The sequence below is a fragment of the Planococcus citri genome, chromosome 4 (genome assembly GCF_950023065.1).
Source record: "Planococcus citri chromosome 4, ihPlaCitr1.1, whole genome shotgun sequence".
NCBI lineage: Eukaryota > Metazoa > Arthropoda > Insecta > Hemiptera > Pseudococcidae > Planococcus > Planococcus citri.
Window position 1 is genome coordinate 56,981,228 of NC_088680.1, and position 24,618 is coordinate 57,005,845.

The 24,618-nt window shown below is 35.9% G+C and overlaps 2 protein-coding genes across 5 annotated transcripts in view; both read right to left on the bottom strand.

The window, feature by feature from the left end:
- Positions 1–1,955: 1,955 nt before the first annotated feature.
- LOC135843043 (luciferin sulfotransferase-like) lies at positions 1,956–5,290 on the bottom strand. The gene is made up of 6 exons (XM_065360777.1): positions 4,961–5,290; positions 4,732–4,828; positions 4,010–4,163; positions 3,808–3,928; positions 3,505–3,599; positions 1,956–3,403 (listed from the first exon to the last, which is right to left on the bottom strand). Exons 1-6 carry the CDS (start codon positions 5,163–5,165, stop codon positions 3,077–3,079), a joined length of 999 nt encoding a protein of 332 aa, XP_065216849.1. The 5' UTR covers positions 5,166–5,290; the 3' UTR covers positions 1,956–3,076.
- A 2,052-nt stretch (positions 5,291–7,342) lies between these two features.
- Positions 7,343–24,618, bottom strand: part of unc-104 (kinesin family member unc-104) — a 33,282-nt gene continuing 16,006 nt past the window's right edge. For 2 of the 4 annotated variants that reach the window (XM_065363184.1, XM_065363182.1), the window contains 23 exons: positions 16,799–17,165; positions 16,522–16,715; positions 16,327–16,441; positions 16,081–16,253; positions 15,812–15,996; positions 15,589–15,738; positions 15,069–15,206; positions 14,883–15,001; positions 14,636–14,794; positions 14,375–14,552; positions 12,897–12,987; positions 12,701–12,822; positions 12,477–12,628; positions 12,223–12,387; positions 11,916–12,139; positions 11,643–11,832; positions 10,498–10,721; positions 10,245–10,421; positions 10,072–10,166; positions 9,769–9,997; positions 9,560–9,696; positions 9,361–9,462; positions 7,343–9,022 (listed from right to left, as the gene is read on the bottom strand). In XM_065363184.1, the coding sequence (XP_065219256.1) occupies positions 8,923–9,022; positions 9,361–9,462; positions 9,560–9,696; positions 9,769–9,997; positions 10,072–10,166; positions 10,245–10,421; positions 10,498–10,721; positions 11,643–11,832; positions 11,916–12,139; positions 12,223–12,387; positions 12,477–12,628; positions 12,701–12,822; positions 12,897–12,987; positions 14,375–14,552; positions 14,636–14,794; positions 14,883–15,001; positions 15,069–15,206; positions 15,589–15,738; positions 15,812–15,996; positions 16,081–16,253; positions 16,327–16,441; positions 16,522–16,715; positions 16,799–17,165 (3,786 nt within the window). In that variant the 3' untranslated portion in view covers positions 7,343–8,922. The remainder of the gene's footprint in view (positions 9,023–9,360; positions 9,463–9,559; positions 9,697–9,768; positions 9,998–10,071; positions 10,167–10,244; positions 10,422–10,497; positions 10,722–11,642; positions 11,833–11,915; positions 12,140–12,222; positions 12,388–12,476; positions 12,629–12,700; positions 12,823–12,896; positions 12,988–14,374; positions 14,553–14,635; positions 14,795–14,882; positions 15,002–15,068; positions 15,207–15,588; positions 15,739–15,811; positions 15,997–16,080; positions 16,254–16,326; positions 16,442–16,521; positions 16,716–16,798; positions 17,166–24,618) is intronic. The other 2 variants (XM_065363185.1, XM_065363183.1) reach the window with 2 other exon arrangements.

Sequence of the window (24,618 nt, forward strand, 5' to 3'; positions counted from 1 at the left end):
ATTTTTAGCTAAAATGGCCCCACTTTGAGGCCACGTGGCTCAGCCCCATGGTGCCACGGGGGGCTAAAAATTTTTTTGGGGTGGTTTCAACTCAAAAGGAACCACATATGTGAATTTCAGAAAATTCTGAGATCTACATTTTTTTTCAACCCGCCCTATTGTATGTACAGTACAACTTTGAAATTTTTCGATAACCTTTTTCTTACAATTTTACTACTCGTATGTAGGTAGGTATAGGATCTTTAAGTACTGTATAGATTGGTATGAAAATATTTTTGAGATTCGGTTAACATGTGTTTTGGAAATCAAGCCTTCCTCTGTACCCAGTTTCGCAAACCCGCCTCCAAGCTCTCCTATGCAATTGAGAAAACATGACTAAAATCTTTAATTCTTCATGATTTATTCGGTAAAATTCGATTTTCTTTGCAATGATTTACTGCAACTAATCATTAAATAAGATTCAAACAGAAAATGTGAAAATCAATCTGTTTCATAGTTTCTTCCTCCCATTTCTGGAATGTTTTTTCATCAGGAATATGCACCATCGCATAGGCAAAAACATGAAAAATTACTCATGGAATTAACGCAGGTTGATGATTCATTTTAGAGCAGCACTACGTATTATTCGTACCTGTTCACATTTACCTGTAGGTAAATATTCAATCGTTCGCACAGATCGTCAAATGCAAAAAAAACGAAGAAATAATACGATGGGTAGGTAGGTACAGGTAGGTAGGTAGGTAGGTACGTAGGTACGTAGGTACGTATAATAATACCTACGCCATATGTATGGTTAAGTGTAGAGTGTATACTAGGTAGTAGGTAAGGTATGTACTAGTCTTATAGGTATATGTAGTACAAAATAAATAGTAGCTATGCCAACCTACGTACGTACGTATGTACAAGCATGAGCTGAATTTTGTTTACGCGTGATTTTTCAAAATTTAATACATTTTCACGATTTGTCGACGGGGGATTTTAAAGTACGAGTAACATTGAGTTATTATGATATATAAGAACCATGAGCAGTGTAGCTTTTCATCATAGTCTGCTTCTTCTGGTCTCAGATTTGTTTAACAAAATAGTCATGTTCGTTCGCATAATAATCTGTTTCATTTTATGTTCGGCGATCTTACGCACAGATGCACAGTTGAATATTTCTGCAGATTCTTATGATAGAACGGGAGCGTAAGTTGTCTTATACAAAAACTATGTACCTACCAACCTACCTTTATTCGGTGCTTCCAAGTTCCAATTTCCCGAAGTAAGAAACCACTCGTCGACGAAAAAAATGTTCAATGAATACAATATGGCGTTTTCATTTTTTCATGGTACTTTCGGTGATAAAATTGAAATTAAGTGTATAAGTACGCTATAGTTACCTTTTTAATCATAATTGATCGATTTTTTTTTTTTTTTTAAATCAAGGATCCTATGAAAATAAATAAATGATGGCAAAATTTCAGGTTATAAAATTCTGATTTCCTGAAAATAAATACAGTAATAAAATACAGTAATATAACCCATGTACAATATCATCGGAGACGAAACTATGGAACGTGTGGGACGGCGTCTCACCCCTCCTCCTCTCCTCCCATAAATTCGTCGAAAAGTTGACAATTTTTTTCAAAAAAATTATCGTATTTTGTTTAAAATTTGCAAATTTTGCGACACTGGTGAAATTTTTCTAAAAAGATGAAAAATTGATTACCAAAATTGGAAAATTTTATTATTTTGATGAAATTTTGCCAACATTTTGGTAAAATTTTGATTTTGATTTTTCAAACATTTTTCAATCGAAAAAACCTCAAACCACCACATTATTTTCTCCTTTTACAGAATTTTGAAAAAAATACGTCAAAATTTTGTCTTCCAAATAAAAAACTTAGGTATTGTTCAAATTCAGGAAATTAATATTCAATGTTTGAATCAGAAAAATTAATTACTCTCTGCACAAAAAGAAACTTTTTTTTTACTTCTCAAAACATAAATTTTTAAAGCTTTTGGCCTCGCCTCACTCGGTCTCATTTGCTTTTTTTGAATTTTTTAAAAAAATCATCATTCAAATTTTAAAATTTTGAAGCAAAGAATAAACTTCTTGTTTTTTATACTTACCCCAGGAAATACTGATTTTTGACAGCTTTTGCTTTTTGCTTTTTACCTAACAATTGATGTAATCAATGAACGTGTTATTTTACAGGAGCAATATCTGTGGTTGGTCCAACTTGGATGGAATCTGCCGTAGGGTTAATGCAAATTCAATACTGTACAATTTCCGAAAAAATGGCAAACAATATTTATATAGGTAGGTAATTAGGTATAATATATTTTTTTGATAGTTTTGTGTACTTCATACCCCAAACTTTCCAATGATACTGATGGCCAGACTTCAAAATGCACTCCCTTCTTCCTCCAAACCACGTTTTTGTAACTCATACCATTAGTCGGCGAAAAGGCGATAACTAGGTAGGTATGTATACTGTACAGGGTGCCCAGAAATATCGAGTACTTACCCCTAAAAAAGTTTTCTACTAAAATACTTTGGTTGGTCATAGTGAATGATAATAATGATAGCACATGATTGGTTGTTGAACTGGAGAGATAACATTCCACCAATCATATGCATCTATTTCACGTTGCCAACCTATATTTTTAATGAAAAACTTTCTTAGGGGTACTCGATATTTCTGGGCACCCTGTATACGTATTAGGTAGGTATACGACATATGGTATGGTTTCTATTTTGCATATGCAGAATTATAAACTCTGGAAAACGATGTAAAAATCTAAATAAACGTGATAGGAAATAGTAAGCCTATTAGTTTCTCAAAATTCTCAAACCCCCCCCCCTTTTTCTAAACTTTTAATTACATTTTTCTTGGCTTTTTAATTTTATTGCTTATATGGTAAAAGCTGAAATGTTTTAAAAATCATTTCTCCGACAGTTGGAAACTTTTTTTCAATCTCTTTTCACTATTCGAAAGCTCAAGAAAAACTATATTCGATGAGCTAAAAAAACTAAAAAAAAATTTCCAAAATATGGTGCGGTATCGCTCAGCAGATGGGTCACGTAATGTTAATAGCATTCACCATTAAAATTAGTCTTCACAGTGCCTGTACCAGAGGCATAGACACAAGCAAGGATATTTCCACTTGCACCCCTGCAAGTCAATATTTGTTTTTGTTTTACTACTCCACCTGAAAACAATATCCACTGGAAGTCACAAGCGGTGTCGTCAACCAACTTCAGTTGTTTTCTTTCTTCCAAGTTTTTGGTATAATTCACAGCTGGATTATTTTTCATGCTAGAAAACGATAAGTGATCGAGTAATGTTTCCGTTTCACTTTCACTTATGCTTTTGTCGATGAAATTTGACGTTTTACGGATTACTGATTTCAAATCCTGCGAGAAAATTAAAAAAAAAAAAGAATTTTCGTTGGATAATGAACAATGAGTTAGGTAACTATTAGGACGATGATGGGAACTGATGGCATTGGCATTACTTTTTGCATTTCTTCGTATTTTAGGAATAATATTTTCGGATTTTTTTCAAGCGCTAAATATCCTTTCAAATGAACTGGAAACGGTCCGTAATATACTAAAAAAAAAAAAAAAAAATGAAATTTGAATCAATAATGAATATAGGTGTGTACAATATTTTAAACTACAAACATTTTTGTCTCATCCCTTCCTAATATTCAACAAAATATCATCTGACCATGAATACCTACCTACGTGCAAAATCAATCTGAATTAGAATAAAAATTAAAATCTTCTATACAAGTAGGTACATAACCAATACCTACCTAATCCTTTGAAAAACAGCTCCACAAATTGAGGAAAAGATCCTTTGTAGTCATGGAATAATTTGTGATGATGATAATATGAAATCAACGTATCTCTTGAGTTCCTCATTACATGAATGACCTAAAACTTGTGCTCATTTTTTGTAAAAACTTTCATTCATTAGGTACCTACCTACCTACTCGTATAATTTTAATCTCTCACTTTGGCGTTGGTTGAAAAATTCTGTAATTTTTCTGGAAGCAGATTGAATGGTAGATGAGTTTTTATGTATCGAGGAGAAGCTAGTTTCTCGATATCTCCTATCGAATTTTCTGGAAGCCCTTTAACTGTGGTAAAATCAAGTATAGCGGAGAATCTGCGCATATGTGAAAAAAAATAAAAATTCAAGGTATGCAGGCAGGTAGTTGCTTGCTTAGTTCTAACTAAAAAATGTAACCAAAGGTGTAAACACTAAACAGTAAAAGGAAGATAATTGCCCAACTTCTGAATCAATATTTTCAATTTTTTTTAGCACTTTTTTCAGTAAATACCTAGTTACTGTATTTTTCTCGCTCCAGAGCACCTCAATGAAACAAAAATTGTTATAATTTCAGTCATTTTTTTCAAGTTGAATTTGGTCAAATAGTAGGAAATTTAGCATTTTGGTGACCACTGTCAGTGTAGGCTACTTCTCAAATTGGGTGCTATCACAATTTGTAAAAAAAAAACACATGATTTTTTGTGAACAAATTTTGATGTCTTTTCAAGTAAAATTTAGATTTTTTTCTTATTTTTTACATATGTAGGTAGGTAAGTAAAATTTTTAAAAAATTATTCAATTTCCAAAGCTGGCATCAAGTTTCTATTTTACGAATTACGAACTTAAATTTGTTATTTTGTCGTAGGTATGTAGGTAGGTACTGAAAAATAAAAAATTTACGAACTCTAAGAATTGGAATCGATCATTGATGGGTTTTCTAATATCTTCGTGGTGTTTTCCATTCGCCAAGCACCAGACCATTTCTTGTACCCAAGTTGTTCCTGCATCGAACAATTAAAACAAATTATTTCATTTTAACATGTTAAGAGCATGACAATTTTATACGTAAGAAAAGCATGATTCTCAAAAAAAAAAACAACAGAAACAAAACAACATCAAGTTTGAAAACTTACCCGCTTTTGGAAAACTGCACACCCAAATATCATCATCTCGGACTTCCATTTTTCTAATCGCTTCTGCAAATTTTTTGAATGAAAATGGTAAGAAAAAACCTTCGCATTTTATATTATTTTTTCTGAACTGAATCGTATAATTTTCATTTAAAAGTTGCTCCGATTCGGTGTCCAAGTTTTCATAAGCACATTTAACCCGATCCATTTCACCAAAATAGCTATGTAGGTATAAATATTTGAAACTGATTAAAATGAATTCGTGTCAAACTGATAATGAGTGAATTGAAATTCAACTTAAACTATAATGTAAGAGTAAGAGGCGTTATAACTTCTTACATATATTTGTAGGTATGGCATAATAGACCGAAACCAAAGGGAAAGGCAAATACTCAAACTCGTCTGGGCAAGATTATCTCTTCTCCCCTCTGCCTACAAACGTTTATAATAAACAGCTGATCAATAATAGATATACTTCCGTTTTTATGACGATTTGAATTTACTCCTGAGTAGATTCTGAAAATGGATTCTGGATTTTGTTATCAATTACCTAACGAAAAAAAACTTTCAAAGTTGTAGAAATTTGACTTCGAATCAAAAAGGTCTCAGCATAGTTACCTATCTAAGCATCTATGCTGTTACCCATAGCCAATAGTCGATATCTTTAGCACATTCGACTCATTCAAGAAGAAATAAATTTAAAAAACAACTTGTATTATTTCAACTTCAACTCCAGCTATTCAAAAATTTAAAAGCAGATATTGAAAATGAAAGAAAAATCTCATCATGATTGATATCTAAAATTTTCAAACTGAAAAAAAGTTCAACTCTTCCATCTGCAAACCGTTTTTCTAACAATAGGGTCATTCCATGTCAATTGGACCAAGAAGTGGTAGGTGGGTTCGACGATTTTTTTGAAATTTTTCCTGTGGAAAGACCTTCCGAAGGGATGACCAATGGCGCAAATCGCAGCCCTCTAGCCCATTTTTAACGGCAGCCAGGGGGTGTCAAAGTTTTCAGTGATCCTAAAATACCATCCATTTCAGCAGTGGATTACTCGATAACCGCGATACCTATCAAAATGGAACTTTTTCCGATAGTTAGGGGTTTTAAAAGGTTTTTTGGTGATATCATAAAAATCAGTGTTGCCACTTTTTTTCGTACAAAAAATTAGCTGAAAAAGTTTCAAAACGTAGTTTTTATATCGTTCCGACTCTCAAAAATTCTGAAAAAAATATATTATGGACAACTTTTTATGCTGAACAACATGTTAAAAAATTGGGATGGTAACTTGGCGCAAAGTCGATTTAATAGAATTTAAAGTTTGCGAAAAAATGCGATTTTTTTATTTAAAACATGAAAACAAGTTTTGATAGGTAAAATTGACCCATTTGACCCCTATTTTTACGTATCTGTTGAAAAAGTTGAAAAAACCCTTTCACTCGATGAAATGAACTCCTCACAAAAAAATCAAAATTCGAAAAAATTCAATTTTCAATTTCAAACATCAAAAAAAGTTTAAATTTATTCAGTTGTCTTATTTTGACCTCTTTCTGACGTATTTCATGAAAAATTTGATAAAAATCACACTCACAGCAAAAAAATTAAAATTTGTTTATTTTTTCGAATTTTGATTTTTTTGTGATGAGTTCATTATATTCAGTAAAACGTGGTTTTCAACTTTTTCAACGGATACGTAAAAATAGTGGTCAAATGGGTCAACTTTACCAATCAAAACTCTTTTTCATGTTTTAAATCAAAAAATCGCATTTTTTTTCGCAAACTTTAAATTTTTTTAAATCGACTTTGCGACAAGTTATCATCCCAATTTTTTAATATGTTGTTCAGCATGAACAGTTGTCCCTGATATATTTTTTTTCAGAATTTTTGAGAGTCGAAACGATATGAAAACTACGTTTTGAAACTTTTTCAGCTAATTTTTTGCACGAAAAAAAGTGGCAACACTGATTTTTATGATATCACCAAAAAGATTTTCAAAACCTCTAACTATGGGAAAAAGTTCCATTTTGGTAGGTATCGAAGTTATCGAGTAATCCACTGCTGAAATGGATGATATTTTAGGTTCACTGAAAACTTTGACACCCCCTGGCTGCCTTTAAAAATGGGCTAGAGGGCTGCGATTTGCGCCATTGGTCATCCCTTCGAAAGGTCTTTCCACAGGAAAAATTTCAAAAAAATCGCCGAACCCACCTACCACTTCTTGGTCCAATTGACGTGGAATGACCCAATACTTACAATATCTACAGCAAATATTATTTTATTCGCAGATACTCTACTCCAATAAAATATGTACGAGTAGTATTGTGGTAGGTAGCTGAGAAATGGTAGAAAGTAACATTAAACAAATACAAAATGAAAAAATCATTTCACAGCGAATATGAGGTGGTTTAATTTTAAAAATTTTGATAACATGTTAACGAAAAAATACACATACATGCATCGAAAATAAAAATGGGCACTTTGTTTACAATATTTTCAGCAAACATAAAGCATTTATTTAATTTGCTTCACATTAACGATAACCTCGTTACAATAATACGTAAACAACATAATATTTTACATAAATAAAATACACGTGCTTCTAAGTAGGTACCTACATAAGTCGCACGATTACAAAAAATTACACATTCGTAACAAGACTGTGATTTTTTGGTATAAAACAAATAGGTAAAAAAATTTCTAAATTTTGAATATTTGCCATCAAAAAAAAAAAAAAAGAAAAAAAAGATGTATACATATTACCACACATAAACACACACAAAAAAAAATTAAATGACTAGAAGATACACGAAAAAAGAAAAAAAGGATCATTTCAAAAAGGAACTCTTTTTTTTCAAGGTAAACTAAAAAAAAAAAATTATAGTCAATTTTGCACAAATGATCCTTTTTTTAAAAAAAAAACAGATGTCGATAACAATTTTGATTAAAACGTAATATAACCTCTCATTCGGAGAAAATAAAATCCGAGGGTTGATTGTACGGATGTGGTTGATAGGTAAAAGGTACAGATCGCGAAGTTTTAAAAATTAAAATAAAAAAAAATTCCTTCAAATGGAATGTTTCGAGTAACATTTAAGTAAAATCTTTATAGGCTTAAATCTAATAAAGGTGGAAGGTTAAAAATGCGTTTACTCTATGGAAAACTGTTTAATACACAACCTTGAACTGTATGTATTTTTCAAAAAATATTCGCATAGGTATGTAACTGGGGGCTTGGGAGATTTATTATTTGTTTTAAAATTCATACAACCTACAACACTCTTTTATATAGAATTCCTTATCAACAACCATAATTTAATAGACATTTTTTTCTTTTATAAATATATGGTTAAATACGTTGTAGTATTTGCGACGAGTATTATTGCTTAAATTAGACAAAAACAAAAAAGGAAAAAATATAAAGAAAAATTTTCAAATAGGTAGGTACATATTTTAACCGCAATCAATCAGTTTTGAATAATCACAATTGATTAATAAAATATAATAAATGAGAGTATTTTGTAAACGTATTTTAGTTGAAAGGTTAACTAAAAGTGACGATCGTTCTCTACTCGTTGTTTTTCCAATATCGAGGACGGAAAATATACAATATCGTTTTCTTAATAAATTTACAAAATACTCGCAGCTGAACAAAGAACAGTGTAGGAAAAGAAACAATGTGATAGAAAAATAAAATAAAATGAAAATAATGCTTAAAAGATCACAATTTAAATAACAATCAAAAATAAAAATCAATAAAAGAAACAAAAACAAGCTGAAAACTAAAATATATAACGGTACAAATTCATATAAGTATTATCATCGTTAATACTCCAAAAATAAATAAATAAAAATGTCGGTAACAAGTAACGGCTAATAAGTTGTTGTTTATGCGAAGCTCCTAAAAATAATGTTTTTTTTTGTTTTTGGTTTAGATTTGAATTTTAAAAAAAGCCCAAGCTGGTTTATTTATCCGTAGTTGTTTCGACAACAGGTTCCTCTATAAATGAAGGCGGTGCTTGTAGAGGAGCTGGTGATGTAGGAACACGTCGTGATAGTTTAGATCTGAAATAAATAAATAAAATAATATTTCAACTGCCAAAACATTTAAAAAACCGAAGAATTTGAAAAAATTACAAAACAGTTTTCAAAATTGTTCGAAATAAATTTAAATGATTACAAATGCTATAAAAAATGAAGAAAAATTAATAAAAAATGAAAAAAAAAGAGATCAAATGTTGACTCAATTTTTCAACTGATAAAATTCAATTTTACAAATTTTTAGCACAGTACGAATTTTTATCAACTGAGGCCAATTCTACCAACAAAGGATTGAGATATTTTTCGCCACATCCCAAACAATTTTTTTTGCATGAAATGGTTTGTAATGAAACTCAAGTTACCTGATTTGTCCAGCAAGTAGAGGATTAATCGCGTACAACCATTCGTGTACTTCTTTATCACTAAGAGTCTGCATAAGATATCCGCGATGTTTGGTTACAACACTGCAAGAAAAAAAAATTTAAAAACCATTAAAGAATGCAGAAATTTGAAACATTCAGTAGTATTTGATCATCACTCGAAAAGAAAACCTTCACCTACCTAAATGAATTCGGTACTTTAACCATCTCCAGTTGATGTTCCGAGTAATCAACTTGAGCAGTAGTTAAATTAATTAAAGCTCTTTCAACGGGATCCTTTTCTTCTCTGAATATAAATACATAAGGGCGTCGAACAACCTAAAAATGAACACTCCAGCTAGTATATTATTTTTACACGACTAGTCTACCTACACACAAAAAAACACTTACCACCCAACGTTTTTTCCATCCGTTTAATTTCTGTTCTAAAACATTCAAGAATCCTTTACGAGCTACAATAGGGCTAATTCGAATTTCTTCTATTTCTGGAATATACAACACGAGTTCTTCTTGTTCTGGGGCAGATTTCAAGGCCGACGAAGTAGTCGGATCTTGACCGTAATAAAACGAATCGGACATATTTCCGCAGAATAATTTATCTTTATCGGGTGAAATTAAACTGTAACAAAATTCGCGTTATTAAATCACTTATTATAGTTTAGAAAATATTCGTTCGAGGGAACAACCACTTACTCTTGATTCGACGAATGGCTACTGACGGTTAATAAACTAGTATTCATTTCTTGAGCATCGTCCATCGGAGATGCATCGTTTGGTTTACGGAATTCCTGTTTGAAAAATAAAATATTTTTTAGGGTATTCTTCAGATTATTAGGCAAGAAAAATCATCTCAGAATAAAACTCACTTTAGCAGGTATTCGTCCTTGAATAAGTTTAACACATTTCGTAGTCAAGTCTCGTTCTCTTTCGGTCATTTCCCAAGGTTCGTATACTTTAGGATCGACAGGATTTGCAGCAGTTCTCAACGTTAAAATACCACTTCGTCCATCGATGGCTGCTTTGGCCACCATGTTGCAAACTTCCTATAAATCGCGACGAATTTTTAAAATTTTTAATGGCTCATTGTATCATTAAAATTTCGTCGTCTCTTTTACTTACTTTCTCTGATTTACTGATTGTAGTTTTATCTAAACCGAGACGTTCTCGAAGCAATAACATGTGTCGTACTTTTTCTACTTCTTCGAGACGAGTCAATTTTTCCAGTTCCCATTGATGATCGAATATTAGACTATCTCCACGAGGTCTCCAACCGTGAAGATTTTCTTCGCCTCGAACATACGTCGAGCTCGTATCGAGCACTCTACGTTGTCTCCTTTGAACTCCTGCAATAATTTGAAAAAAAAATTGTAAAGTTTGATTAATAAAAAACACATGCTTATCGACGAGGAAGAAGTGAAATTGCGGAGCATTCAGATAGAGAAACGGAATTAGGTGAAAATGTACAATAAAGATCGGTACAGATGTGACGTATTACTTATTTTTTTTGAAAATTACGTTGAAAAAATATATTTCAGAGGTAAATAGTACAATGATGATAATTTTACGGGAAATCTGAAACGATCAGGAAGAAAATAATGGATCTATTTACATCGTTCTAATATTCCAACGAACGATTTCTATGCTTTTATTTAAAATCAAACCACATAAAAACAGAGAAAAAAATAAACAAATAAAAATTCAACACATTTAGCCTTCAGCATACAAGCATAATTTTTCCATACGCGCGTGGAAAAAAATGCAATCAACTAGTCGCCGTATGAATTCAATCTACGAGATCTATGAAGTGAGAAAAACAACCAGGGATCACGAAGAACTGATTATTGACTCGGATTTTCAAACTAATTCGCATGAATGATCCACTTTCGTAGATTTGATTTCAAAATTCGAGCCAAGAATCAAATTTACCGAACCCCAGCTAGGTTTTTCCCACAGCTATATCTCCCATGGTCTGGTTATGCGACTAATACGAGTACATTGCGATGTATATTGATGTGTGATCGGAATTAGAACCTTGATCGTTACCCTTGATCTGGATATTTGTCGAAATATACGTTGAAAACGTACGAAAAAATATGTAAAAATGAACCCTAGGTATGTATATGGTTGATCTACAAAGCGTGTAAAACAATATCTAACAACGTCGACGCTCATTGGAAACACACCCTCGACGACGTCATTATACTCGAATAGTATACAATATCTCAGAAAAAAAGCTAGCATAGCGAATTCGTTGCACTAACTACCTGGACTACCTGCTTCGGATGCTCTCTTCAATACAAGTTCGTACACTCCGGACAGACGATTAGCTTCCATGTTACGATAATTACCGGAGAAGAGGTGTTTAAGCGAACGAGGTCCGGTTCTGGCATCTCTGCCGTAAACCACCATGCTGAGATCTTTGGTTATTATGGCTGGTCTTCCGCAATTCGCCAACTATTCAGACAAAATAGGAATCGTTTCAAATTAAACGTGAAATAATTAATGATGGATAAAATCCTAATAGATTAGGTGCATACTTCTAAATATGCCGAAATCGTAATAAAGATTTGTTCTCCGTTGGCAGAAATACGATTGAGAAGAGGTGAATTATGCAACGAGCTATCCCACGCTGCTTCGAAACGGAACATGCTCCGATCATCTCCCGGTATTTCGAGGTACTCGCCTGGGAATAATCCGAGAGATAAAACGGACCCGTCCGTATCTTCGTCGTCTTCTGATTCCGGAGTGTTTCTAATACGTCCTATAAAATATCGTATTTTTTAATAATAAAAATAGTTTTTCAATTTATAAACTCTGCGTAATGATTTAAACACAAATACTAACCGACTACTAGTTCGCGAATATCTTTCCACTGTAATTCGGTGGTATGTTCGTGTACGATAGTAACTCGGATACGTCTTTGGATACCTTGATGAAGTAAGAATAATCCTCGACAAGGTAATTCGTCGCTATGATCCACAACGCAAGGCACATATTCGCCATTTTGTCCTACAAAATTGAAACATTTCCAATTATGTAAAATCTTCAACCAGGTTGAACAATCTAAGCATGAAATTGACAAAATTATTATTCATTACCTAGTTCGCAAATTTCGAACCAAACCAAAACGTCGTATTTGGCATAAACTTGCGAAGTGCAGGGAGAAGGTAGTAGGCCAAATTTGGGCGATCGAACTGGTTGACTGATTGGTATAGATGGCGGTAACATTCTTTTAGGTGGTTGTCTAACGCTGTAAAAACAATACTCGTTAATAAATGAACTTCAAGAGATCAAAATTCGCGTGTCAAATTGAGGAACTTACAAGGTGCTTTCTTGCTTCGAATCTCTATGCAGTGGATGCTGTTGATAGTGACCAAATACTTCGAACATGATTGGTTGGCATTTAATGTACTCGATGAATGATCGATTCACCGAAACTGTAATCTGTATAAAAATTCAGAAAATTAATATTCGAAGCGATTATTTTTTCATCTCGAAACAGGTAAAAAAATACGAACATTTTGCACGTGATAAAATCCTAATGGAGCTCCGTTTCCTGTATTTTTCAACGGTTCTGTTGAGAAAGCTTCATCATGACGATGCAAAAAGCTGTTGAAAAAAACAAAAAATTATACATCGATTCGGATTTAAGGCTAAACAGATACGCGTCAATTGGACTGCCAGACTTATTTAAAACCAGACGAGGTTTAGGTTTTAATGAACGTGGTAACCATTTCCAGCAGAAACTCAAAAGTTCAAAACCATGAATTACAAATGAAATTTTTGGAAATTTTCAACAAAAAATCTCTCGATTTATTTTTTCCTATACTTTGTTTAAGGAGGGAAGGAAGGAAGAGGCCCAGATGTCCGAAAAATTACCTTTTAAACATACTTTTTAAAATTCTAAAAAATGAGCTTTTTAAAATTTGAAGAAAAAAAAGAAAATTTATGTTTTTTACCACACCTTTTTCCTAAGTGAAAAAAAAATTGAAAAATCAGAGATTCTGTCAAAATTGAGGAAAGAACTGGATAATTTTCCAAATTGAGAATTTTCGATTATTCAAGGAAGGGGAGGGGGAGACAAGTAAATTATTTTGGTGTTTGGTGTTCAAAACATTGAATTGATTGACTATTTTACAGAGAAAAAAAAAAATTATGTTTAAAAAGTATCCAACATTTCAAAAAAAGTTGATCAAACTGTTTTCATATAAAAAAGCTTTTGAAAAATAAAAAATGAATAAACTCCCTCGAAACGTTATTTAGTGTTGGAAAAAAATTACATAAGAGCCAGAACATTTCTAAAAGACTTTTGAGCAATTTTACGACATAAAAGTGAGCATTTTTTTTGACAATTCTGGCAAAAAAGCAACACTTTAGAGCAATTTTTGAATTTTGTAGAATTTTTTGCAGAAAAAACTCGTATTTTCAGAAATTTTTGGTGAAAAATTGAGATCTATTAGCACTTTGACGAAAAAAGCTAGACTTTTTAACACATTACTTTTTTTGTAATTTTTAATGAAAAAGTGATTTTTTTTTTTGTAAAATGTTATCAAATCACTTCAGATCGAATTCATTCTCTTTCCTTTTTAAGGAGCGAAAGATGAGTAAAAATCGGAGGAGTCGAATTTATTTTTATTCATTTCTGAAAAAAAAAAAAAAATTTGACACATTTTGGGTTGAAATAACTGAATATTGATTAAAAAAACACGAAAAAGCACATAAAAAATACAATTTTTTTCCTCCATTCAATTTCTGGATTCACATCCAAAAAAATTTTGAAAAATTCAAAGCGAATGTCAAAATGTAATATTTTAGAAATTTTGCTACAAATTTTCCTCATAATGTTTCGACGACAAAAAACAAATTTCAGAATTTAGAGAATTAAATCTGGCTATAAAAATACGAATTTTCCAAAATGGTTCCTTATTTTTCTGATAGACTAACCTCACATTTAAAACACTCCAACAAAATAGGTAAACAATCCATCTAGACTTACTTGAATTGGCAAAACACATCCGCATATTCAGAAGGTATATCCAACGCTTGTAAAATAGTTACTCTGAAGGTAAATTCTTTATCAATCATTAAATGGTCCGGAAATTCTTCTTCTTTGGAATCTGAATTACAAGACGCATTACTATCACCACGTCCGCTATCACCATCGCCTTCAATTTCTACACAAAATTATCATCCGAATCAATCAACTACCAACTAACTAGATATTCGTAGGGAAAAAACTTTACTAGACGAATCCTACCTTCTTGTTTTTCGTGCTGTCCTTCGATAATACGATCGTCAAAAACTCGACCCGGAGCTTTCTTAGCATTTCGAACGACAGGAGATAGGAAATCATCGTCGAAAACAATTTTAGCCGATTGTCGTACTCCGCTGGAATTATCGATAACTTCGTCCCCTGCTGGAGGAATTATAACGTTTCAATTTTAATAAATCGAGTAATGCACATCAATATTGGTAATGATTGAGTTCAATTTTTGTAATATTACCGGAAACTGCCTGAACAGCAACACGTAGGTATCCTTTTACGTCTCCTTTCTCGTTAACGATGGCGATTTTATGAATTAACGGGACTGGATACAATAAGTTGCTCAAGTACACGAAAGATCTAGAAAAAATACACTCGTTGTAGACATAGATCTTAAGAAAAAAATAAAGGTAATTGCGATTGTTACCTTCCGATCATTCTAAACCATGGGAACCGATCGTAAAACGGATCACCTCCGGTCAACGATTCGATATTAAAATCTGGCGAAGTAGGCGATAATTCGGCTTCATTGTGATACATTTCACGCATCAATTCCAATCTTTGTCTGATGGAAACACATTGAATTAAATACTATACAGTTTCAAAGTGTGAAAAAAAAATGGGGACCATGGGATTACAAACGTAAGCAAATGCAAGGATAAAACAAGCCTTAAAGGCCTTGGTGTAAGCCAATATTGCCATCAGGAAGCGATCATGCGATAGGAAAATTCAATATTCATCGGGGTGGGTATAATCTCCCTCTTGGTCACAGCGAACGAAAAAAATTCCTCGAAGCTAAAAATGAAGCATGCTAAGCTAAAAAAATCATACGCTTTGACGCGATTCAAAAACTGTGTGCTTTCAGAAAAAGAAAAAATTGAAAATGAAAAGGTAAAGCTTCGTAACTAAAAAAAATACTACAATACCACCGAGGGAGAGAAACCCACCTGGATGGCAATAGATGCGAAAGGAAACAAGACGGTTGGTAGGCGCTGTTAGTAAAACATTGAAGGAAATCCTCTTTGATCAGTTGTTCGGGGGTGGAGGAACAATCTAAGTCCTCGTTATAAATATTCCGCATTAATTCCAACCGAGTTCTTTAACGATTACAACACATGTTATTCGCACAATTCGCAAGGATGGCGGCTCAGGCGAGGGAGCTAGTTTTACCTTAGTTTTTCCAACGTCCAGTAATGAGTGGCGCCATTTTTCGTGTCGAGCACTTCGACCGCTACGATGGTTTTAGGGAAGGGGCGTTCTTCGTCGTAGATGTCGTCGTCTTGAGCTACCGATAGGAAATCTGCTGGTAGAGGACTGTACAAAGTGTTCGTCAAAAGGGTAAATTGAAACTGGACCTGTTAAATAGAAAAAAAATTTAAAATTAAAAAAAAATGGTTCAAGTATGTAATTTAGAATATTCAAAATCTTTCAGAAATTACCTTCTTCTTCAGCTCAACTGATATAGCATTTGCTTCTTTCAAGAAGATCGCGTTACCCCACAAATCATCTCTCAACGAAGTAAACTGATGATACTTCCATTTTCGGAAAGCCCACGCTGCCAAAGCACATTCTCTATCTGTCCAATTGCAAGCAGCATCGAACAAAGGATTAACTGCACAAGAAGAAAAATAATCGTGAAATTTTACATCGAATAAACCACTTCCAAAAGACCGGTGAAAAATTACCAAAAATATCTTCCTCGTTGTTAAAATCTTCCGGAGTATAAGAACTGTACATAGACATAGTCATACTTTGCTCTTCGACTTGCTTCTGTAAAGCGTCTATTCTAGCTTCGTAATTCTACAAAAACAATAAAAATACAACATTATGTAGTTTTGAATTCAATTTCAAGGTTCTCTTAGATCAATTGTTAAACTCACTTTGCGTTGTTCTTCGAAAATCTGATCAGCTGTTTCTTTTTCTTTTCTAAATTGAGTTTCGAGTGCGTTCAATCGTTGTTGCATTTCTAGTTTTAGATCGATTCCTTGTTTTTCAAGAAGTTCAATTTGAGCGAAATTCCAATCCGCTGTTTCTCCATTATTCGGTGTACCGATTGGTGAACATTTTTCTTTTTCTGCAACGAAAGGTTCAACATTAGAATCAAATTGTTCACACTGTTTAAAAAACATTTTTTAAATTGATTTGAAAAAATAATACCTTCGATGGAAATATATTTCTCAGGAGCATTCTTGATATTTTCACGATTAACTCGAGCTTGCTCAGGATGAGTAAAACGGAAAACGTGATTTTTTCCTAGAATGACCCGGGAACCGGTTTTCAACACAACCGGTGACTTGATTTCTTGACCGTTGACGTAGCAGGTTGCATCTTTAAAAGGGACTAGAGTAATGACTCCGTCGGTGTTCTCAAATTCGCAGTGTTCGGGTAAGATGTGAGAACCGCAGAGGGTAATATCTTGAGGAACATTTTTACCGGAACCGACTTTGGTAACGCCTTCTTTGATGTAATAAATCAAGCATTCGGACATCAGAGGATCTTCGTTCAAATTGACTAGATGAGGGGTCTGGGAAAAAAAGAATAATTCGATTTGGTTAATTGGTTATGAACGAGTAAGTTTCATTTCTTCATATTTTTGGAAAAAGTAAAAGTGAAAAGGAGGATGGCGAATTTTTTCTCGTTTTTTGTTGGCTAATTGTTCATACTGTTTTTCTAGAAATCAAATCTCCAAAGTTACTATTAAATCCAGTTGATCTTCATATTTCCTTCAAATACTCGTGAAAATGGGAAAAAGCTTCTGACAAAAAATGAACTTTCACCTCATCACGAATTCGAAGCTCATCAATGGTGAAAAATAATAAATTATTAATGAACTCAATTTCCCAAAAAGAATAAAAAATAAAATAAAATACACATACAAAAAATTGATCAAATACTGTAAGAAGTCGCTTTTAGCGACGAGTAGATATTTATTTTATTTCTCGTACTCGTAAGGTTTGGTGCGTTATCTTGACGCGTTTGGAGGTGTTGACACCTTGATGGGGTGTTGGTCGCATCCGCGAGCTAGTGACCAGGTGGTTGCAATTCATTTTTACGATGCAAGTGCATCGAGATGCGTATTCGAGGGGTTATCTTTGCGACCGTGGGAGACAGGCGGAAGTTCTCACGTTCGTGAGTAAAATTGTACCCAGCAAAGAGCTTGGCTGAGTGTAGAGATCTCAGTCTGTTAAAGTTTGTGCTGTGGTGAAGTGCCTGTGCCTGTAGCTGTCTCCGGACCACGTCGCCGAAGATATACCTGCTCCAGTTCTGTTATATTGACGAATACGAGTACCTACGAATACGAATACGAGTCCGAATACGAGTCCGAGTCCGATACGGATATATTACGAGTCGAATATTGCGATTAATACGTGAATACGTAAGTTTATCTTACTGAGTACTACGATACATGAATGCTTGTTTATTATTGGCCGTTTTTATGTGTTTGCATGATTTATTGGTGCCTTAAGCACCCAGATATTATTTATTGAGGAAGTGAATATTGATCAGAACAGTGTTAGATTTTATTACGCGCATTGTACGTCTTGTCAGTGAGTCATGACCCTGCGGGGGACTCATGGAGGTACCACTAGGCAGTATGTGTGACGAGCCATACAGGCGACGATGTGGCCTCTCGGATAAATCTTGGTTGGAGCCAGATCATTCCGTTATGCTGACACTGATGGGTGAACCACGGGTAGTATAGTACTCGGGTCCGAAGCATCCCCATAGTTGGTCATCGCCGAGGTGGCGAGACCTGAGACGGAGGTCTTTAATGTCTATTAGAAGTGATTGAGTTATCTACAAGTACTCACGAGTTGATTATGTATTGTTTACGATATTCACGAGTTATCTACGAGTTATTGATCACGTATTATTTACGAGTATTTACGAGAATATTTACGAGTTATTTATGTACGATTATGTACGAGTTTGCCTGATCGATGAGTAGTACATGTGTGTACTCAAAAGCGATTATTTTAATTACAGATCGATTATCACTCCATCCAAGTTCCAGCCAAGCCAGAACTCCGGACCTGACAACCTCAATTGATTGATTATTTGATGATAGTTTTATTGATTAGATATTTACGACGATTATTGCTAGCTTATATTTTCCTGACATTATTTATATCGATTATTTAATACATAGTTGTATTCGCTATTGGCTATTTCCTGACTTAGACGGCGATTCGTATTTTCTCTCTAGCATTGGTATTTTTCGAACTAGTTTTCGAGCAACTCAACGATCTCTTTTACATTTCAGAAGTGGGATAGAAACGGATTCTGGCTGGCTTGAATGGATGTGATTTATTTTTATGCAGGTACTATTTACGTAATTACGTACTGACGTATATTTGTGTATTAATTTGTAGTAAATCTACGAGATGAGTTCAAAACGTACTCGTTCGTCGCACCCAGACGATAGTCCCCGCACTACCCGCCGATCTCGCCGATCGTCTGACCCTGCCTCCTCATCGAATGTCGCTCTCTGTTCAACTTTAGCTGATATCAGCACTGCTATGAAAAGTATTGTCTCGAATTTGGCGAGTAATAATGTCGCCCCTGAAATTCACGTTAATATGATGCCAAATGGTGACTCGGTTCCACCGTTTGGTCCGTCCTCACCTGGTGCGTCGATTTCGAAATGGATATCGAAAGTTGACGAATTGGCGGCTGGTAATAAATGGACCAGCCCACTAACAACGCATTACGCACTCGCCAAGTTGAAAGGCTACGCTGCTGATTGGTATGCTGAGTTACCTTCTTTGCAGCATACCTGGTCCGAGTGGAAGGATATCCTCACCGAAGCTTTTCCTCGCCATGATAATCACGATAAAAATCTTCATGCAATGTTGGCTCGTGTGAAAAGGTCGGATGAGACGTATACTCGCTATTATTACGCCAAATCGAGTCTTTTGGCGGCTTGCGAGATTTCTGGTAAAAAGGCCGTCGATTGCCTCATAGGTGGTATCGACGACGATACTGTAGCGCATGCGGCTACTGCTGCGAAACCTCGTACACCTCAAGATTTGTTCGATTTTCTTATTAATTTGCGTGATGGTGGACGTGGAAGGTCGCGGACTATTCATCACTCTGATTCGCGCCGAGAGCGAACCGATAGCGATAAACCTTTACGTTGCCACAAATGTGGACGAAAAGGTCATTACGCTAGGCAATGTCGTAATCCGCCTCCTCGCACCTCGTCACCATCTACTCGTTCGTCTTCTGGTGAAAAAGATACACGCAAACCCACTCGTACTAAAGAGAGGGTCGATTTTAAGCAGTGTAGCTTCTGTCACCGCTATGGGCATCTCGAAGATAACTGTTTCACCAAGAAGAAGACCGAGGGAGGTAAGACAGATGATGTAATAAAACCATCTGTCACACCTACCGTCGCCTGACTAACTACTGAACATGCCGCCACCCCTGCCTTGAAGAATAAATACTACAAGCATATTTCTGTCAACGGAGTTGATACTGTCGCATTTATTGACTTCGGTAGTACATGTTCTACTATCAAGATCTCGGAAGTTACGAGATTGCAACTCCCGTTAGACTCGATGAATAAAACTGTACTCGCAGGGTTTGGCAGTGGCAGAACAAGTAGTCTGGGCAGTACCTCGTTCACAGTTCGTATTGACGACGTAACAGCTGTAATTTCTGCCCATGTAATTCGAGACTGTGAACAAGACACACCCCTTCTAATTGGTCAAAATTTCACTGAGTTACCTGATCTACTTGTGATGAAAGATTCAACTGTACTGCGCTTCCTACACAAAGAGGAAGGTGAAATGATGACCATAGAAGGTGTTTCCGATTTGAGAAAGGTTGTGTTGCGATCTGCTAAGGAGATGATTATACCTCCCGAGCATGTCGGTAACATACCTATTACCTCCGACTCAGGCTCTGGTGACGTCTTTATTGAAGCGAGTCTCTGAGCTGAGGAGGGTAAAGAGAGCTGTGTTCCTCGAAGCATTTTATGTATCCGTGAAGAGCAACATAGCGTCCTACCTCTCATCAACTTATCAACGAATCCGATCAAGATCAAACAAGGTCAAATTGTCGCACGTGGTTGGCCATGTGTTGAAAACAGCGACGAAAACATCGAAAAGGTATCCCGAATTTCTATCACCGACCTGCCGCCAATCAAATTGAGTGACGTTAAGGTAGGTCCAGTTTCGGAAAAGGAACGTGAAGAACTGCTTAACCTACTCAATGAATTTCGCGACTGCTTTTCTTCTGACAATTCTACCATTGGTTGTTCCAAATCAGCTGAGCTGGAAATTGAGCTGACCAATGACGTACCTTTCACCTATCGACCGTATCGTATGTCCAATTCCGAGCATGAAATACTCCGTAACCTGGTTGGTGACCTATTGAAGAACGACATCATTCGAGAATCAACTTCGAATTACTCCTCACCCTGTCTACTGGTCCGAAAGAAGAACAATGAGCAACGAATGTGTATCGATTATCGAAAATTGAATTCTCTGACTGTCAAGGAGAATTACCCTCTACCTCGAATCGACGATCAACTTGATCGATTAACCGGTGCTGTCATTTTCTGTAGTTTAGACCTGAAGTCTGGTTATTATCAATTTCGTGTCGCCGAAAATTCCAAGAAGTATACCGCCTTTGTCACACCTTTCGGCGAATTTGAATTCAACCGAATGCCTTTCGGCTTAACCAACGCACCCCGCGCATTCCAGCGACTGATGAGCCGAATTCTAAAATCCGTACGTGATATTGCTGCTGTTTACCTAGATGACATCTTATTGCACGCGAAAACTGTCAAAGAATGCCTAGCTGCACTCCATAAAATTCTTGAGCTCCTGAGAGAAGAAGGTCTTACTCTCAACCTTGCGAAATGTCATTTTCTTACCAAAACTGTCAGCTTTTTGGGTTTTGAAGTCGACAATGGAACTATTAAACCTGGTCAAGAGAAGGTCAAGGCAATTAAAGACTTTCCTGTTCCATCCAGCGCTCATAATATTCACCAGTTTATTGGTTTAACTGGGTATTTCCGACACTTCGTCCAAAACTACGCATCTATCGCTAAACCTCTTACCAATCTTACGAGAAAAACTGTTCCATGGTCCTGGGGAAAAGCTGAAGAGGAAGCTTTTCGTAAATTACAACAGGTGCTAGTCGAGCGCCCAGTATTGGTCATCTATGATCCAGTGTCCGAAACTGAAGTTCATACCGATGCAAGTGCATTGGGTCTTGGTGGTATTCTACTCCAAATGTACCAAGGTAGGCTACACCCAGTAGCTTATTATAGCAGACAGACTTCCGATACCGAAACGAAATATCATTCTTACGAGTTGGAAACTCTAGCTGTTGTAGAAAGCCTCAAGAAATTCCGTTGTTACCTGTTGGGTATTAATTTCACCGTCATCACCGATTGCAACGCACTTCGCGCTACCAGCGAAAAGAAAGATCTATTACCTCGTATTGCCAGGTGGTGGTTACAACTCCAGGAGTATACCTTCACCGTGAAATATCGACCTGGTAATCGATTGAAGCATGCTGACGCATTAAGTCGTAATCCTGTACCGACTGAAACCATCATGAGAATCACTGTTGCTGATTGGGTTCTCTCTGGTCAACTTACCGATGATCGAATTAAGGAAATTCGATCTGTTTTACTGAAACCTCCAACAACCGATGCTGAAAAATCAATCTACAAGAACTATGCACTCCGAGACGGTCGTGTCTATCGCATCACTGCACGTGGTTTATTGTGGGTGGTCCCACATGGTATGAGGCAGCAAGTGGTCAAAGCTGCTCACGACGAAATGGGTCATTTTGGACTCGAGAAAACTTTGCAACGTTTATGCAACTACTACTGGTTTCCATCTATGAAGCAGTACGTCGAGAACTACATCAAATGCTGTATTGCCTGCCTGTTTTCGAAGCGAAAGGCCGGTAAACCTGAAGGTTTTCTCAATCCAATTCCGAAACCGAATACACCGTTCCATACTGTACATATTGATCATCTTGGACCGTTTCCAAAGTCCAAGCACAAGAATACGTATATTTTAGCTGTTATCGATGCGTTCACAAAATTTTGCATCTTGAGAGCTATGAAATCTACCAAGGTCAAGTACGTTATCGAAGTTCTTATGCACGTCTGTGCCACTTATGGTGCACCTCAAATTATCATTTCTGACCAAGGTAGTTCGTTTACCTCGAAGAAGTTCAAAAATTTTTGTATCCAGAATAACATCTCTCATGTTAAAAATGCTGTGGCTACTCCAAGAGCGAATGGTCAAGTTGAGCGACTAAACCGCTCCATTTTAAGCGCTCTAATGGCTACAACGTTGGAAGAACATCTCTGGGACAAGCAGTTGTTGAACACCCAGTTTTCCATCAACAATGTTGTCAATAAATCTACTGGCAAATCACCGAGTGAACTATTGTATGGTTACACGCCTCGAAAGGGGTCAGACACCGTACTGAAAGACGAAATTACTTTAGCTGCATCATCTATTGTTGACATCTATGGTATGCGAGAAGCAGCTCATCAGAAGATTGCTGAAGCTCAGAGTACACAAAAGAAGTACTTTGACCAACGACGTAAGCGTCCACTCAAGTATAAATTGGGTGATTTGGTGCTTATCGAGAAACAAGTTCCTGCTACTGGCACGAGTCGTAAACTCTTGCACCCGTTTAGTGGTCCTATGATTGTGACCGAGGTCATGCAGAATGACCGATACAGAGTGAGTGACATGGAGGGTACTACGAGGTCAACGAGGTGTACTAATTATGATCAGGTAGTGGCGGTGGATAAGATGAAGCGGTGGAGAGATCCAGCTGTATTATCAGATGAGTCCGAGGCAGACAGTGACGATGATGAAGTGGTGCTTCCATCTGTTCCATCTGATCGAGATTCCGATTGAAGTTTTTGCACCTTGGGGTCAAGGTGAGTGGTCAGTTTGGCCGAATGTAAGAAGTCGCTTTTAGCGACGAGTAGATATTTATTTTATTTCTCGTACTCGTAAGGTTTGGTGCGTTATCTTGACGCGTTTGGAGGTGTTGACACCTTGATGGGGTGTTGGTCGCATCCGCGAGCTAGTGACCAGGTGGTTGCAATTCATTTTTACGATGCAAGTGCATCGAGATGCGTATTCGAGGGGTTATCTTTGCGACCGTGGGAGACAGGCGGAAGTTCTCACGTTCGTGAGTAAAATTGTACCCAGCAAAGAGCTTGGCTGAGTGTAGAGATCTCAGTCTGTTAAAGTTTGTGCTGTGGTGAAGTGCCTGTGCCTGTAGCTGTCTCCGGACCACGTCGCCGAAGATATACCTGCTCCAGTTCTGTTATATTGACGAATACGAGTACCTACGAATACGAATACGAGTCCGAATACGAGTCCGAGTCCGATACGGATATATTACGAGTCGAATATTGCGATTAATACGTGAATACGTAAGTTTATCTTACTGAGTACTACGATACATGAATGCTTGTTTATTATTGGCCGTTTTTATGTGTTTGCATGATTTATTGGTGCCTTAAGCACCCAGATATTATTTATTGAGGAAGTGAATATTGATCAGAACAGTGTTAGATTTTATTACGCGCATTGTACGTCTTGTCAGTGAGTCATGACCCTGCGGGGGACTCATAGAGGTACCACTAGGCAGTATGTGTGACGAGCCATACAGGCGACGATGTGGCCTCTCGGATAAATCTTGGTTGGAGCCAGATCATTCCGTTATGCTGACACTGATGGGTGAACCACGGGTAGTATAGTACTCGGGTCCAGAGATGCTAAGTTACCGGTAATTTATAATTGGGTAACTTACCAGTAACTTACCGGTAAGTTACCGGTAATTTAAGTAACTTATAAATTTTCACTGAAATGGTTCTAAACATCAGAATTGAGATGAAGGTTACCTTGAAATTATCCATAACATCCAACAACTGACAGAAATGGATAGGGACTTGTGTAGATGTCCCATTTTTGCGCCTT

Bases quoted from the DNA above. Each gene is read 5' to 3' on its own strand.
- LOC135843043 (XM_065360777.1), bottom strand. From the start codon at position 5,165: ATGGATCGGGTTAAATGTGCTTATGAAAACTTGGACACCGAATCGGAG. The intron at 4,164-4,731 runs GTTCGTAAATTT...ACATATGCGCAG, and splicing joins GATCGATTCCAATTCTTAGA to ATTCTCCGCTATACTTGATT. The intron at 3,404-3,504 runs GTAATGCCAATG...ATTTTCTCGCAG, and splicing joins AATACGAAGAAATGCAAAAA to GATTTGAAATCAGTAATCCG.